The sequence below is a fragment of the Xyrauchen texanus genome, chromosome 29 (genome assembly GCF_025860055.1).
Source record: "Xyrauchen texanus isolate HMW12.3.18 chromosome 29, RBS_HiC_50CHRs, whole genome shotgun sequence".
NCBI classification, from domain to species: domain Eukaryota; kingdom Metazoa; phylum Chordata; class Actinopteri; order Cypriniformes; family Catostomidae; genus Xyrauchen; species Xyrauchen texanus.
Genome location: NC_068304.1, coordinates 27,019,721 through 27,037,158, shown reverse-complemented (window position 1 = coordinate 27,037,158; position 17,438 = coordinate 27,019,721). Strand labels below are relative to the sequence as shown.

The 17,438-nt window shown below is 38.4% G+C and overlaps 1 protein-coding gene across 1 annotated transcript in view; it reads left to right on the top strand.

Moving 5' to 3' along the window:
* LOC127623183 (signal-induced proliferation-associated 1-like protein 3) overlaps positions 1 to 17,438 on the top strand; it is a 113,177-nt gene that overhangs the window by 72,083 nt on the left and 23,656 nt on the right. Inside the window, exons 3-7 of the mRNA XM_052097501.1 lie at positions 1,627 to 1,757; positions 3,526 to 3,714; positions 4,101 to 4,275; positions 6,424 to 6,527; positions 17,080 to 17,237. Coding sequence (XP_051953461.1) covers positions 1,627 to 1,757; positions 3,526 to 3,714; positions 4,101 to 4,275; positions 6,424 to 6,527; positions 17,080 to 17,237 — 757 coding nt within the window. The remainder of the gene's footprint in view (positions 1 to 1,626; positions 1,758 to 3,525; positions 3,715 to 4,100; positions 4,276 to 6,423; positions 6,528 to 17,079; positions 17,238 to 17,438) is intronic.

The following is a 17,438-nucleotide window of genomic DNA, read 5'->3' as shown; positions in this document are numbered from 1 at the left end:
CAGAATGTCTGAGCTGTTCTGGGGCTGTCAAGATTGAAAAAGGACTATAACACCCTTATAGCATCATAAAATAAGTCCATATGACTTGGTATTTTAAGTCATCTGAAGCCATAAGAAAGATTTGTATGAAGAACTAACTAAAATATAAGTTATTCAAAGAAAATCTTTCTTGACAGCTGTGTTCACTATTTAGTTTAATTGTATTGAACGAGCAGCGTGGACATTTTGCTAACCTTATCCTTTTGTGTTCCAAGGATAAAAATAAAGCAAAATGGGTTTGAAACTATGTTATGGTGAGCTAATGATAACTAAGCATTCTTTTTTTAGATTAACTATTATTTTAACATGGGGATATTAATATAATGAAAATGTCTCATGTCGAAGATATTATGCTTTTTTCACATTTAAGTGTTAATGTTTAACTTGATGAGCAAGAATTCTTAATGAGCAGCCAAGGTATTTTTTCTTGCGGTGCCAAGTTCCACTTATTATCAGTAGTTCACTTAATATTTCCAGTGTAGCAACACCTTGTTTGAGATAGTGAATTGCCTCTGCTTTGTTGACTCACAACTACTGGGAAGTAGTATGTGGATGTTTGTTGGTGTGCCACCCATACAGTGGTACTGACTTCCTCGGTCAGGGAGGACAGTAGACTGCGTAGTATCTAAATCTTTGCTGCGTTTATAAATACCCCATTTTTGCACTCTCCTGAGATGTATAATTCTCTCACCCCAAGTCCCCTGTATTTTCAGTACCCTCACAAAACAACAAAACTGGTATCCTGTGATAAAACATCTGACAGCTTGAGAAAACGTTGTTTCCAAATGCCAACAAGAAATTAAGACAGGATGTTTCCTCCACCACTTATATCTGTCTGTCCACTTTGGGAATAAATCTTGATTGTTGTGGTTCTTTGAGTCAGTTGACCCGATTGATGAATCAGACAAAATTTATCACAGGAGTCCATCAGCCTGAATCATAGACTGAATCGGTCAAACAGCTCACTTCCTCACTGAATCGTCTCAGATTACTCCTTAAGACAATGTGTAGTTATGCATGTTCTCAACAAAGTTTCAGAGTTTTGTAGTAATAAATACAATTTTAGTTAAAAAAGATTTGTTTTTTGAGAAGATAGTATTGTTATTGTTTAGCATGCTGCAGAAGCAAAAGGAAACTCATTCTCAAAGTCACCGTAGATGAGACCGCATTGTATTGAAAGCTTTGTCTGCGGTGTTATGTTGGATATGATTGCTCACCGTACCTGTGGGAAGTCCTATAGCAAACAGGACACTGACTGATGTTGTTTATCCCACTGTGACCTGCTTAAAGCAGAGTTTAAAGTTTTCCTTATAAATCTTCCTCCTTTGTCCTTTGTGTCCTTCCCTCCATCTCTCATCCTTCATATCAACTTCCACTTTTCTCTTCTCCGTTGTCTTCACCTCAGTAATGATTTTCCTCTCAACTGTATTATATTATTTTCTTTAATACTGGTATTAATCTGTCTTTTTTTGTGTCCTTTATACATTATTGTACTCTTATATCTCTCTCCTCTCTCTCTCTCTCTCTCTCTCTCTCTCTCTCTCTCTCTCTCTCTCTCTCTCTCTCTCTCTCTCTCTACCTCCACAGAGCACTGGAACTACTTTGGTACCGATGAGAAGTTGGGACCCGTGGCTCTGAGCATTCGCAGAGAGAAACTGGATGATACCAAAGATTTAAAGGACCAGTACCAGTACCGGATCATCTTTCGCACCAGTGAGGTATGACAACAACAGGGTTCCACACTCATGGAAAACATGGGAAATATCAGGGAATTTTAAAATTGGGATTTCCAGTCCTGGAAAAGTCTTGGAAATTAATCAAATCTATGGATGTATGTATGTGTGTGTGTGTGTGTGTGTGTGTGTGTGTGTGTGTATATATATTTATATTGTCAGGCACTTCTGATACTACTTCACCACTGCCTACTACCAATATTAGGCTGTTACTAAAAAGGTGAAGATGACAATTTCTCTGCCTCTAGTGACACTGAAAGGAATTACAAAAATAATGTCTTTCTAATAGGTTTCCTGTACATTAGCTCCATCTGCCTTTTAGTTAAACATATAGTCACAACTGTTGGTTAAACAAATGCTGCTGTCAGGCTGGTTGGTATACTTAAAACAGCAGTGTTTACACATATAAGTGACTTCCAAGTAAGCCATTGGCTGTGGCTTTGTGGCACTATCAAATCATTGCAATATTATACTATGTATTATAATAATAATAATAATACTATGCAATATCGGCTCAACCAATGGCATGAATTTGGGACAGAACTCTCAGTTTGGATGACCAGTGGAAGTTGAGGGAGTGTTCAGAAAACGTTGAGGTCATTATTCCTGCAGTTCCATTTGGTGATGCAAATGGCACAGATATTAAACAATTCAGCTTTAATGGGTTTTCACTGAATTTTTAATCTTGTCCAGGCTGAACTAGGCAGATCCAAGCCAAATACTGTGTTTCTCACCTATGACATGGCGATTCATTCACCCTCAAACTCGCACGCAGCCTCCATGGGATTCTCTGGCAGTATTGCACCGCTTTAATCCGTCTCTCTGAGTCTCAAACTGAAGCTTATTGTTTTTTGTTCTCACTGTGATCTGATTAGGTCTAATAAAACCGTTTCTACTATTGCAGTTTTACTCCAGAACCCTCAAAGGACTGTTTAATTTCTCCATGCTGAAGTAACAGAAAATTGTAAGCGTGATAGGTGTGTGCGAGACATTTCTGAGAGAAACAGTGCTGTTCTTGTGCAAAATAATAGCTTGAAAGTGTGTTTGAAAAGTGCTGAGCTATACTGGTATGACCACTTCACTGCTGGGTTTAGTTGGATTACATGGCTGCCTGGACACATCAAACTCACCCTCGCTGTACAATTCAGAGTACAATGCACGCATACACAATCATTATTCTCACCATAGATATGGTCATCATAATCATCAATCAGGCTTTTGTTATTAAATAATGAATGAAATTATTTTTAAGTTATTATTTAAATATTAAATAACCTTGAAGGCACACTTACATTCAAACTAATAACAATTATTTTGGCCAATGTTTCGATTTGTATGACTGAATGGCTGGTTGTCTGTATGAGCAGTCTTATGACATCATCTGATGTGTGACTAAAACCACAGGAATGCAGAAACATAAGCCACAAAAAGTCCCTCTGTGTTTTCTAATTCCATGGTTGTGTACTCCAGTAATTTTTGCGTTCATACAGTCGCTGATGACTGCATTAGCATCAATGTTGGAAAGGTTAACAGAGGATGTGAGATGCTGCATGCGATGGATCAGAGAGATTGTGTTAAACACACGGCAGTGGGGAAAGGATGCCACACAGTGGGCACTTTTGGACTAAAGCATTCTGAATAATTTCTAGTCTTCAGTCACAAGCCCTCTGTAGATATTTGGTCAGTCAAGTGATACAACTTTATGTCTTCTTTCTTTGTTCTCTGTTCACATTAATTCCTGTGGCTGCTGCAGCTGGTCACATTGCGAGGAGCGATTCTGGAGGATGCGGTTCTTTCCACTGCAAGGCATGGAACGGTTCGTGGTCTGCCTCTAAAGGAAGTTCTGGAGTATGTCCTGCCAGAGCTCAGCGTGTCCTGTCTGCGACTGGCTCTCAGCACGCCTAAAGTCACAGAGCAGCTTCTCAAACTGGACGAGCAGGGGGTGAGTGAGGAGTCAGGAGTGATCATTCAGAAACGTCTTTCCTAAAAAATAAAAGTCTGATGAATATCTGTGGATACAACTTTGAGAATAAGTCTGTCGGAATAGTTGAATCCAAACCGAATTCAAAACCGGTGTGAATTCTTTTTTCTATGGAACACAAAATATTTAGCAGAATGTCCTAGTTGCATTTTTGGCTGCAAAAAAAAGTTGATTGAGACTAAGGACAGCTGTGATCATTCAATTTCATAGTATGAAAAGAGCATATTGAGCAGCTAGATAGCTCATTTTGTGTTCCACACAAGAAAGAAAGTCATAGAGGTTTTTAGGTGAACAATCCCTTTGAGCTAAATTTGTGTGTGTGACTTTGTTTCTGTGTGTCTCTACAGCTCAGTCAGAAACACAAAGTGGGCATCCTACTGTGTCGGGCAGGACAGAGCACAGAGGAGGAGATGTACAACAACGAAGACGCTTCGCCAGCTTTCACTGCCTTCCTGGAGCTGCTGGGAGAAACTGTCAGTCTGAAGGGTTTCGACAAATATGCTGCCCAGCTTGATACCAAAAGTAAGCATGAATTTCTCTCTTTTTCTCTTATAGCATGTCCTAACTAGGCATGATGGGATAAAGCTTTCAGCTATAAAAGTTTTATTCCTAACCCACCACAGCCATTAAAAGCATTGCGTGTGAAGACCATTTGGACGGTTGCTTTGTTTCTAAATTTGATATGTTGAGCATGGTAGCTCTGCCCACAGTGAAATCAAATTTTTCAAAAATCTCATTCCACATAGTTGATTCAACACCAGATGTATTCTAATAACTTAAGCCATGCCTAGTTAGGATGAGGTGTTACAAATTCTCACACACTGTTAAATAATGGTTACCATACTTTAATATTTTGAAGTGGCAATTGCATTTCAAGGTGTGGTTCTTATCACACATACACTGACAAATCCCTCTTAATGAGTGTTAGTGAATGAATGACTACTGTTGCTAGTAACTTTAAAGCAGCACTTCGGAACTTTGTGCTCTCTTGGGACATCTGTGTTTGAAATGCAAAATTGCAAGCAATTTGCAGAAGGACACGTTACATGAGTTGTGTTTTGGCACTGCTCTCCTGTGCAGATGAGTCTCAAGATTTGAGCTTACCTGGACATCGCTTGTGTGTGATCATGACTGGGAGATATTTAGAGCTGGAGTCATAATGTGTTATTTTCATGTTGATATTGTTATTTTATTAAACATTTAAAACTGAAACAGTTTGAAAACTGAAACAGTGTAATTTTCCATCCGGAAACACGTGACAGCCGGTACTTCTTTTCTGTGTTTACAGACATGATGTAATGACGTACGTCTGCAATTTCGTGCCATATCTGACCCGACAGCTCAAGATACAAATCATATTTGTAGGCTTACCATAGTGAATCATGGAAGGATATTGCTTTGAACACTGTTTTTTAGCTCAGTCTGGGTAGCTCAGTGAGTCCTGAGTTCGAATCCAGGGCGTGCCGAGTGACTCCAGACTGGTCTCCTAAGCAACCAAATTAGCATGGTTGCTAGAGAGGGTGGAGTCACATGGGGTAACCTCCTTGTGGTCGCTATAATGTGTGGTTCTTACTCTCTGTGGGGCACATGGTGAGTTGTGCGTGGATGTTGCGGAGAATAGCATGGGGCCTCCACATGCACTATGTCTCCGCAGTAACGCTCAATAACCCATGTGATAAGATGCGAGGATTGACGTCTCCGACGCGGAGGCAACTGAGATTCGTCCTCTGCCACCCAGATTGCACTACGCCACCATGAGGATTTGGAGCGCATTGGGATTTGGCATTCCAAATTGGGGAGAAAATATATATATATATATTTTTAATAATGGCATTTTGTTAATTTTGAACCCAAACAATCTTCTGTAGTGCAGCTTTAAGAGTTTAATTGATACTCACACTGGAATGGATAACAGCCATGCTGATGTTTACACACACTTCATATCCCCAATCACATGGAACATATTAAGATATGATATGATTAGTGTTCTAAACAGTGTTTCAGTTAATATAGGACATCCATGATTTCATGTACAGATTCAGACAGGATTGGAATCTCTGGTTGTTATTATTGAGGTGGGAGTGTCTATTGTCTAGAAATGGGTGTTAACGAATCACAAATCCCACTGAAACAAACATGACCATTGTTTTATCTTGATAATGTTATGTGATGGAAGGAATTAAGATGAAGATCAGACCAGACAATGCCTTTACAGGGGCCATTCTGAGCAGTTAATAATCAGATTCATGATTTCATTCTCTTTTTACATCGGATTTGATGCCAGCAGGACTTGAACCACCAACTGTTATTTTGCTCATAAAGGTCTAAATCCACACTGAAGGTGCACCAATCAGTGAAACCAGAAATTTGGCTTTAGTTGCAGTGTTCGACAGGAAAAATACAATACAGCAATCAGAGACAGTCAGATCTTGATTGGATTAGATTTCTTAGAGGGCCTTTAAGGTAGGTTATTTGCTCCGTTATTTTTACAGTGGTTGTGTGAGAAAAGAACAGATGTGTTCAATTTGGACGCAAAGTATGTCTGTGCAAACAGAAATGCAAGTTAACTAACCTCCTTTTTAGAAAACTAGTCCTGTCAAAACAGAGCATTATAGAAGGAATTTAAAAATTTGTATTAAATGCTTTGTGTGTCTGTGTTTTGTTTAACAGCGGACTCAACTGGAACACACTCCCTTTATACCACATATCAGGACTACGAGATCATGTTTCACGTGTCCACCATGCTTCCATACATGCCCAATAATCCTCAACAGGTGAGACACGCACACATCAGTGCACATCATTACATCAAAAGCCTCAATAGAGCCTGTTCTTCTGCAGGCATGACCTAACTTATCCCGATACATACCCCCCTCCTCTCTCCAACCTGGAAATACTTCCAGTGTGCCATTCACATTGTTCAGATTCCCTTCATTTCCTTCACTTTGCTCATGTACTCTGGTGTGTTTGTGTTGGGTGCTGCATGTGGCAGACCCAGTTTGCAAAGAAACATCTGGAAAAGTAGTTAAGTTTATGGAGTGGCAGCAGTAAATCCAGTGGAAATTCTACAGCCTTTTTTTGTTTTTTTTATTGAATGCAAGTGGTCACAGCTTCAGGACTTCAACCTTTTCTCTTTCTTTTCGTTTTTGTCAGTTTCTCTTTCATCCTCTGCTGTTTTTATGTTCTCTGGTATATGAATGAGAGCAGGGTGTGGTTCTCTATTTTCACATTTCCATGATGTTGATAACAATCCAAAAATATGGCATCTTGCACCCTAAGGTGTTTTTGTGTGCCTGTGTCAATAGAGTTGTGCCATTAAAACATTAAAACAGACCAAATCCAACAAGAAATGGTATTTGCTCATTTAACGTGCATAGTGGGAAGTATTTCTGAATAAAATATAAATATTAAGAAAATGCAGGGCTCGACAATAAGGACTGCTCGATGGGCCAGTTGGAGAGAGGTTTGGGCCAGTTGCTAGAACTGTTACTTGCCCGATCGGGCCAGTGCTGCATTTATAATGTTAGTGTTAGCAGACAACAAGTGAGAGAGCACAAAAAATACATGGAGTGAACAAAGTCTTCTAACCGAACACTCGGAGACGAGGGAGCATGATTATATTTATCTTGCAATGACACACGAGTGCATAATATACTGGAAGTGGTGAGGAACAAACTCGTGAGCGCACGAGCATGCAAAACAGAGTGTGCTCTCATAGAAATGTCCGCCCTTGTTTCCAAGTGTCTTAGCAGCAGCCATTGGCGTTATTAGGCCTTTTTTTTAGGAGGGCTTCACCCTACATACATGCATACATACTTTTGGCCACCTCTCTCTCTCGTGTGTGTGTGTGTGTGTGTGTGTGTGTGTGTGTGTGTGTGTGTGTGTGTGTGTGTGTGTGTGTGTGTGTGTGTGTATTAGGGCTGTCAATTTAATGTGTTAATTCAGTGTGATTAATTTTATTATGCAAATAATTTCACTGCCCCCAGACCGTAGTAAGGAAGATTCCCGAGAAATGCAATCTTGTAGTACCACCTGTTTACTACAGAGGGCAGTAAGTGAAACTTCAGCTGTATGGCAACATGCAGTTTATACAGTGAACAAAACAACGCTTCAGCAGGCAGCACAACACAAACATCCATTGTGTTCAAAACACTTGATAGAGCACAAATTCGAACTGCGGGATCTCAAGATGTGTTCTAAGTATTAAACTATATTTAACTTGACACAGTGACCTAAATATTTTATGTTTATTATGAAACACACTCGAGATGCTACACAAGCATCTGTCTGACACAGGTGTACATTGACGGGTCCTTAAATAAGCCCTCATAATAAATCTCAAACTGATTGACAAATTCATTTGTGAAATGGATTGCTGTGAACTTCATGCAAATGATTGGCTTATGTTCAATAATATGGTAATAAACAATACATTGTATTCTAAAGCCTCTTTTTGTATTGTCTTATCAATGATTAACTCTTCTGCCACAAGATTGTAATGCATTATAATTATCTGAATATTTTTTATTTATATATATGTATATACTTTAAATATTTAAAGATAACTATGTATAATTATTCATCATTATATATTGAGTTATTGTTATATGAGGGGCTTTCTCAGAAAATTGTTGTATATACGATTAATTGCGATTAATGACACCATGTAATTAATTCGATTAAAAATTTTAATCGATTGACAGCCCTAATAAATAAATATAAATATATATATATATATATACTTTTGGCAGTGCAAGTAAAAGTCTGAAGCACTGGCCAGACTGGGCCAGTAGACAAAATTCTTAGCGTTTAGCCCTGAAATGATGTGGGGCGGAACTTCAATTTAATCCTTCAGGATTTGATTGCATTGGGATTTCATTGGGGTTGGGGTGAGGTATTATAAGAATTTTATTTTACCCCTTCCTTTGCTCAGTAAGTAGTTCTTATGATGATTCCCCACAAAGTGTAAACATGACATATTAACTTCTGGCTTAACTAATGGTGTGAGTTTGGGGCGAGTCAAAATTTTTGTCCAAACAATGTAAGGTGAGTGGTGGGTCAGAAACATCAGGAGTGTTTGCCGTGTTTAAACCTCTTTGACAATTCTTGCAATTTTGTTTGGAGGTGCATAAATTACACACTGCTATTTTTAAGATAATTAATCTAAGCTGCTCTCTCTCAGACATCCTGCAGAGGGCAGAAATAATCAGAAAATTCTTTCTCTCACACAAAGACAGCCATTCATATGGGAGTGTGATGTGTAAATTTAGGGATGTAGAATAATCTCAGGGTACAGGAGTGTCCCCCCTCAGGACTCATTATAGTTGGATAGTCCACGACTGCATTCACAAAAGACCAGTGTTTCCATGGTTTTTTCTTTGTGTGGCTGAACTGTAAGGTAGTTTATGTAATTGATTGCGTCACACTCAAATTGCAAATGGGAAGGCAGCCTCTATTGCTCTGAATCAGATTGAAGGCCTGTCTCTTTAACACATACTCTTAGTTTCAAGGTTTATTTTTAAACCTAGATTAAAAGCAGTTTTTTTTTATATCAGCTCTCGGAACATGCTGTCAGATTTCTTAGCGTACACTGTGTTCAATTGCACAGAGATGAGCAGGCATTTACAATTCATTCTCTATTGGGAGCTCTATGAGCTGCTGGGATTGTAAGCAGAGTGGAGCAAGAGGGTGAGAGTGGCAAAAAGTTGAGAAATCAACTTTTTGCAACTTTATGTTTTGAAAGCAATCAGAGACCACACTTAATACAATTACAATTAGGGCTGCTCCTAACGATTAATCTAACAACTAATTTGCTGATTTTTCTAACGACCCAAAATAAACATAAAAAACTTGTCTCGTTAATATTTCAATATTTTAATAAATGATCTTCTCTTAAACACAAACAAATGTACAAGAAACAAAGTATGCACTGCAGAGCATTATTCTGCAACAAAAATAGCCCTGTTTTAACTGGCAATCTCCATTTTACAGTCCAACATTAATTTTATTTTTGTTTTATTTTTAATTAATTTAGATTTCAGGGGGAATATCAAAACATTGTGCAACCTCGAGTTTAGCAGAACCAACATAAAATCATTTTACAGTAAAATTAGTGCAATTTGAGTAACACTTAATTGTTTTTCTAACAGGAATAACTAAAACGTGTGCTTTCTTAATCAACTCTCAGTAAAATAAACATTTGTAACAAAACAATTCACAAGGTAGGAACCTAATAATGAAAATTAGGGGTCACGATTGTGAAATTTGGCTGTCAATTAATTGTCCAACAAATAAATGTGATTATGACTATGAATACTGTGTTTCACGAATATGATTAATTACCATACAAACTCACTATGTGTTCTTCATGAACACAAAGTAATTTATACAAATTTAGCTTGGGTCATATCGTAAAATAAGAGTATATGATTTCCTTTTCAGGCTTCAAAAACGTATGAATGACAGTCAAATAAAATTATAAAATAATATTTTAATTATCAAAATATGTCTAAATAACTAAAATATATCTCTTATTTGTCCGATTTACTTTTGATCCATTGGACTTTCAATGTTTTGTTTTCTTTTGCTTTTGTAACCCAGCTAACCTGTATAGCTATTATATTATAGTATGCAATAGTAAAATATTTCTGCCTTAAATTCTTCACTTTCACACATTATTTTAAGGCTCTCTGGTTAACTCACAAGCCCTTATTTCTCATGAAGAAGGACTTTGAGATTCTGTTTCTTGCATTTTATCATTTCCACAGAAATAGAGCAGAGCATCTCCTCGGTCTCACTGCATGTTATAACACTGCGTGAATAAACCCACAATGACCACGGATATATGACATTACATGGCCGTAAAGTGAAACTGCAGCGCTTTGCGTTTACCAAACGAATCCGTTTATACCTTGTTTATATTTTCGCGGGAGATTTGCGAAAGCCTCTGTAGACGGTGGGCACAACAGTGTGCTTGAGAAGTGGTTCATCTTCACACACTCAAGAGAGCTGCTCTTGTGACGTCCGTGGTGCGGTTCCCTGAGATGTTTGGAGTTCAAGTGAATGAGACACAAGTGTTTTTTTCCTCCGCGCTCACTGGCGACTGAAATGTTAAAATGTACTTGCCAGTGGCTAATAACAGACTTATTTGGTCGCATAGTGCGAAATATACTTGCAAGTGATTTACTCTATATGGGGAGGCTGCAGACCTGGAGCCGGCAGTTTTACGCCCCTGGCAGTTTTACGCCCCTGTTGTTCCGGATGCGTCCAGTAGGGGGAGAAGGATATACTGCGAAATAACATAATTAAATCGACGCTGGAAACTAACACATTAATAACCGTCCAGTCTATAGACTTTTACTAATTTTTAGGTATTTGTTTATTTAAATAAACTTTATAGACAGTGGAATTATCTGCACTATGGATTAAAACATCCAGATGTTCAGTTAGGCTTCTCTTTTCACTCAGCACAGAAAACTATTTGCTTCAATTTAAAAAATATTAATACACATAGTTGGATCAGATGGACAAAGTAATGATATATGACCTACTGTAGAATTAATTGTTTTTAAACTGTTTTTATATACAGGAGACTGACTGATATATGCTGTTGTGAATTTATATAAAGTTACATTTAGGTATTAACCATATAGCCCATTAGACATACAGTACCATGTAATCATATGGATCCTCAATGAAATATTTGCTGTACTATTCACAATTGGTCATCATACAGCTACAGAACAGTGTCCTACATAGCATTTAATGAAGACAAACACAATTTAACCCTTTTCTAAAATTCCAAGGGCCATTTAAAAGAAAGAGACAATATTGTTGTTCACAAAAAAAGGTTATTTATTTACACCATGTATAGGATGACTCCTGAAGTTGACTCCTATGTCTTGCCACTCTTCTTAAGTTGTTTTTTTATCCTCATGTCAAAGTGCTCCCGCTCACTGATTAAAAATAAACTCTGTGTTGAGGCACTGACTGGACTTTCGTGTATTTCTTCCAATCCATGGTGCCCAAAGGTGGTAATTGGGGTGGACAGTGAAGGGATTGTCACTCTGTTCTTAAATAACAACAGAAAAAGCAAAATGTTCAAAAAAGATTGTAAATAGCACACCAAATATTAAGAAGAGGCACATAAAAGCAAGATAATTACTTTTTACAAAGCCACGACCAATCATTTGCAGGGCCAGTTTATCCCAAAAAGTCGATCCATATCCATGTGTCCATTGAAATCCTTTGGTGGTGGTTTGATGTCACTCACTAACAACATACAGAAAGCAAACATTAATAAGACGACCTGTATAATGGAAAACATTAGGTATATATGTATATTGGCTAAATATGCACAAGCAGGGTCAATTCACCCAGAATGTATTATTTGCTCAAAGCACAGAATATCAATATGGTCTATGCAAACACACGTACATGACATGTTGAATGCTCGTTTTCTGTGGAGATCCATGATTACAATGGGTGGATGATCCCCACATGTCACACAAGAGTATTCGTACTCGTGACTTGTGAGTGCCTCAAAATGGAGATAAGCATGGAGCACTGTTTTGGCTGGAGGAAACTGTTCCCCTATGGTGACCTCCAGACACTGAACCACTCTCCCGACAGCGGTGTGGGCCTATAATTTAAGATAACACAAACAATAATTTCTATCCACTTCTTGAAAAACCTTGCAAAGCATTACTTTTACTAGAGGTAATGGTAAATTATTTAAGATAACCTAACCTGTAGCATGTTTCGAAGATGTAGGCATAAAGGGAGGTCAAGAATGACACTGTCATTAAAATTGTGCAGGCCATCTTTCCACTCTTGATACCTGTAGTGGATTCCACATTGGTGGCAACATTTTGAGTAGGTGGCAACGTCTGAAAAATACCATGTTCGAAAATTAAGCCATACTACAATACCATTTAGGACACATTCAGAACTGATGTCATTATGTATTTTATAGATCCTTATTGGCACCAAAATTACTTACCATGGATAATTCTTGTATTTGTAAGAATTTTGGCCTTTGATGTGATGAGCAGAGGGTCTGATAAAGGTACATTTCCAGCACATCTATGGCAGAACATCTCATCAGGAATGAGGCTGGTTGGGTATGTGCTTGAAAATGAAGGCAGACGCAGGTTCTCGGGAAGAGCTGCAGGGATGGTCTTGTTGTTCATGACATACTGAATCATAGATTCCAGCTCTTTTGTGGGGGGGTACAGTAGGCCTGCATCATCTACACTTTCATGAACTGGACTGGTCTGATCTGTGCTTTGGACGGTTCTGAAAAGCTGATGCTCAGTCTGGAACAGGTGCCATTTTGCAATGTATTTATGAAGACAGGATCTTCTTGACCTGGCACAAGGACAATGCCAGGAGTTCTGCTTTACATCATATGTGACCATTATTCTTCCAAGTTGGGCATAATATGATGCATGTGGCTCATATACTGAAATGCACCTCTTTAAAGAGGGCATTGTCGCCTTTGTTGCCACAGACAAGGGTCTGTTGTCTTGGGTGGCCAAGCTTTGTGTCTCTTTCTTTCACTGCCAAACCATTTTAGCTTGACCATTTCTGACAGGGTACTTTCTGAAAGAGAAGGACCATCAGCAAAGGACCCACAATAGTCCAGTGACCTGAGGTGATGGCATTTGTAGTGGCTTAGTCCACTCCTCCTGGCTAAGTCCATGTCCACTTGACAGGATGGCAACTCACATTTGACATTGTGCTCTGCTCCCCAGATTTTAGACACAACATGGACCGGAACACTCAAAGAAAGAAAATGTTTCTGGACTGCATAGACACCATTAGCTCGGTCTATGCAGTCAGAATACAGGTGATGACTTGATGTAATTTCGTCCCTAGATTTTGTGTGTTTCCTCTCTAGATGTTTTCTTAAATTTTTTTTTTGAATAGTAATGTGACAAAGAGGGCATTTTGTTTTAATAACTACGCTGTTTCGTAGTTGTGGTTGTATGAAGGACCTACTTGCAGTCAGGGGAGCCACATCAGGAATGGTGTTTGATGTACTGGCAGTCAGGGGAGGCACATCAGGAATGGTGTTTGGTGTACTGGCAGTTAAGGGAGGCACATCAAGAATGGTGTTTGATGTACTGGCAGTCAGGGGAGCCACATCAGGAATGGTGGTTGATGTACTGGCAGTCAGGGGAGCCACATCAGGAATGGTGGTTGATGTACTGGCAGTCAGGGGAGGCACATCAAGAATGGTGGTTGATGTACTGGCAGTCAGGGGAGGCACATCAAGAATGGTGGTTGATGTACTGGCATTCTTACAGCCTTTCAGGTGGGCCACAAAGTGGTCACGTCGGATTTTTATTGAGGAACAATATACACAATGGTAGTGTAATTGTGACACACAACCTAGATTGTATAATCTGAAAGAAAAAAGAAAGAAAAAGAAAACAAAAATCACTCCCTTTCTTGCATTCTTACTTCATGTGATTAGCTTAATGTTTCAGAGAAAGACAATAATACACAGCACAACTTATTTGTTAAACTTATATGCAACGTGGCCTTACAATGTTGACATAGCTTTATTTGAGTAATACTAAAACATCAATCATGCATATATTTAACATCAACATTCATTACATTTTTAGAAAAAAATATAAATCACAAATGATGCTACCTTCATGGACGACTGCCCTCGAAAAGTGAAGCTGAAGATGCATTTGTACTTTACTTTTCTTTGAGGGCTTAAAAAAAGCAGAAGTACAGAAAGGACAGTGATATAGGGAACATCAAGAGGTGCATATGTTAAGCGCAGGTAAGCTGCAACCTCTCTGTATAGTTATTTCTTCACCTGAAGAGAGAATACAATTTTCATTTGGAGAGAGAAAAAAAGAGATGGGTGTTTATACAAGTTTAGAGAGAGAGAGAGATTTTAATTTTCTTAAGTAGCTAAAGCAAACACACACACCTTTATGAGATACAAGTTAAAAAGAACTAAAGACAGAGTATGATAAAACACACATTAAGTGCACATAGATTTTAGTCCAGATCAGTAAGCTATTTTAAGAAAACTGTATATTATGATATACATTAGATAATTAGATCATCTCATTTATAAGAAACAACTCAAACCAAAATCTACATTTAAACCATATGGGACCAAAGTTTTTAATGTGGGTTTTATCATGCATGACGTATGTATGTATTATATGACAAAATATTTGAGTGAGTGTGCAGTTCAACTCTTTACTTAGAGAGATTTGCATACATTCAAATACATACATACATGCCTTTTATAAATGTGTTTGTGTACACATCATAAACTGTAATTAACACATTTCCAATATCCACTCTAATGTTGCTCCAGAAACCATGTGGAGTAGGCTATGTTTAAATGCAAGGAGTAAACGGTCTTACCAGAAGATGCCATGTCACGCAAGCTAACGACAGACAACAAGATAAAAATAAAAATTAAATGAATTTTAAAAGTGAGTGAGAGCGGGTAAAGAGAAGACTGGGTCAGCTTTTAAACTTATATGTGGTTAGCCAAGTTTGAGCCAGACAGAACATCAGCCTGACCGTCAAGTAGCCTACTTTTATTGTCTCTCGAAATACATTATAGACCCATCTTTTGAATTGATATCGAATCTTAGCTAATCGTTTATAAATATTGCATCATTACAATACAATCAACAACAATAAATTTAGCAGATTATTTAAAATACCTCAATTCGTGTCGCTTCTAAAAGGTCTGATGCTATATAAGGTCTGTTACGATATAGGACTAGGCTCATATACTAATGTAGTCTCCCCCTACTGGACACATCAGGAACAACAGGGGCGTAAAACTGCCAGGGGCGTAAAACTGCCAGCTCCAGGTCTGCAGCCTCCCCCTACTCGATTTACTCGCAATGTAGAGCATGGTCGTTAAAGAAAACAGAAAATATAAAACGGCCAAATAACAAAATTAGATGACGCATGGTGTAAAGTTAAGTTAGCAGCGGTGCAGAAATTACTTTTAACATGGGGGCGAAGAGGAAACATTTAGAAAATATATTTAAGTGACCACTACTAACAGAAACATGTGTTGTAATACTATATCACGTTATGGTGGGGACAAAAAGTAACAGGACTTACGGTGCTGCCGTCTTGACAAGCGCTCCGGGATGCTTTCACTTCAAGTGTTCATTCATGGCGGTTGTATGGCTGTGATCAACCATTTCCAATTTGCATATCTTACACAGCACCACATCGTTGGGTCTTCGGCAAAAATACTACCACACTTTAGATCACCATGGTTAAGTTTTTTTTTAGCTGCAGTTTGTTCTTTGGGGAATCCATGCTTAAACGGGGTGATGCCATTTTAATTATTCCACTGCGACGCACCGACGCATGTTATGCAAATCGACGTATTTCTGTAATCGATGACGTCTATTACGTCGATAAATCATCCCAGCCTTAATTACAATGCTGTACTTTTTACGGACACCATATCAGTGTATTGGGTGGTATGCGGCAGGCTTATTCTGCACCAATGGACACGGTTAGTACTTTAGAAGGAATTCAAACAAATATAAGGTGTACACACAATATGCAACCCTGATCAGAGTTTAGATCAATCTAAACAATCAAATCAGCTCTATACATGATACCTAATAGCAGAGAATGGTGTTTTCAGATGTCTTGTGCAAATTAAGATCTTTTTACAACTGTGTACATTTTATTGCTTGTGTTTAATGGCTGTCTCTCATATTTTTTTCTGCAGTACTGTTAACAGGCTTTTTCACACCTCTCTGTCTTTCACCAGAGGAATCATTGTACATCTCTGTAGATATTTCTGCCAGTTCCCACATTCCCTTTTTTTCTGTCCTTTAACAGAACAGTCTATCCTTCTTTCTCTGGTGCCATTTCTAACTCACTCTCTCACTTCTCACATATTTCACCTCTTTCAGTCTCTTTCATAACTGTTTTTGTGGGTACATAGCATGCATTCAATAATAAACTTGGTGAAAATAATCCCATACGGAGCCATGTCTAGTAACCAGAATATCATAGAAACTTGGTGGTGGGTTCCTTTGATGCCCTCGCAACCAAACAGAACACCCTAGCGATGGCCTTGCAACCATCCAGAATTAAGTAACAGCCATGTAGCAACCACTTAGGACACCTTAGCAACCCATAGCAACACGCTGGCAGCCCCAGAACACCCACGTTTCATTGCGGCGAGTTTTTCATGGGCACGCACCATTCATATTTTCATCAGAAAATGTAAAAACCTAGTTGAGGATTACATTGTATTGCTCACTTGTATTCGTTATCTCTGTTTCATTTCTCTCACAGCTCCTGAGGAAGAGGCATATAGGAAATGATATAGTCACTATTATATTCCAGGAGCCGGGAGCTCTTCCGTTCACTCCACAGAATATTCGCTCTCACTTCCAGCACGTGTTTGTCATTGTCCGTGTGCACAACCCTTGCTCTGACAACACATGCTACAGGTTGGCCTTGTTTCCATAGCAACCTTTACTATGCGCATTCTTGCATGCTTAGCCTGTAGTTAATAACTGAGTCATGTTATTTAAATTGGGTTAATTGAGTGAAAGCGCTACTCAGTGTTATTATAGTTTTACATATTTATTGTTTGTTTTTTTTCTATTTTTCTTTTCAGTTTTGTTTTATTTTTCATTAGTTTTAGATTA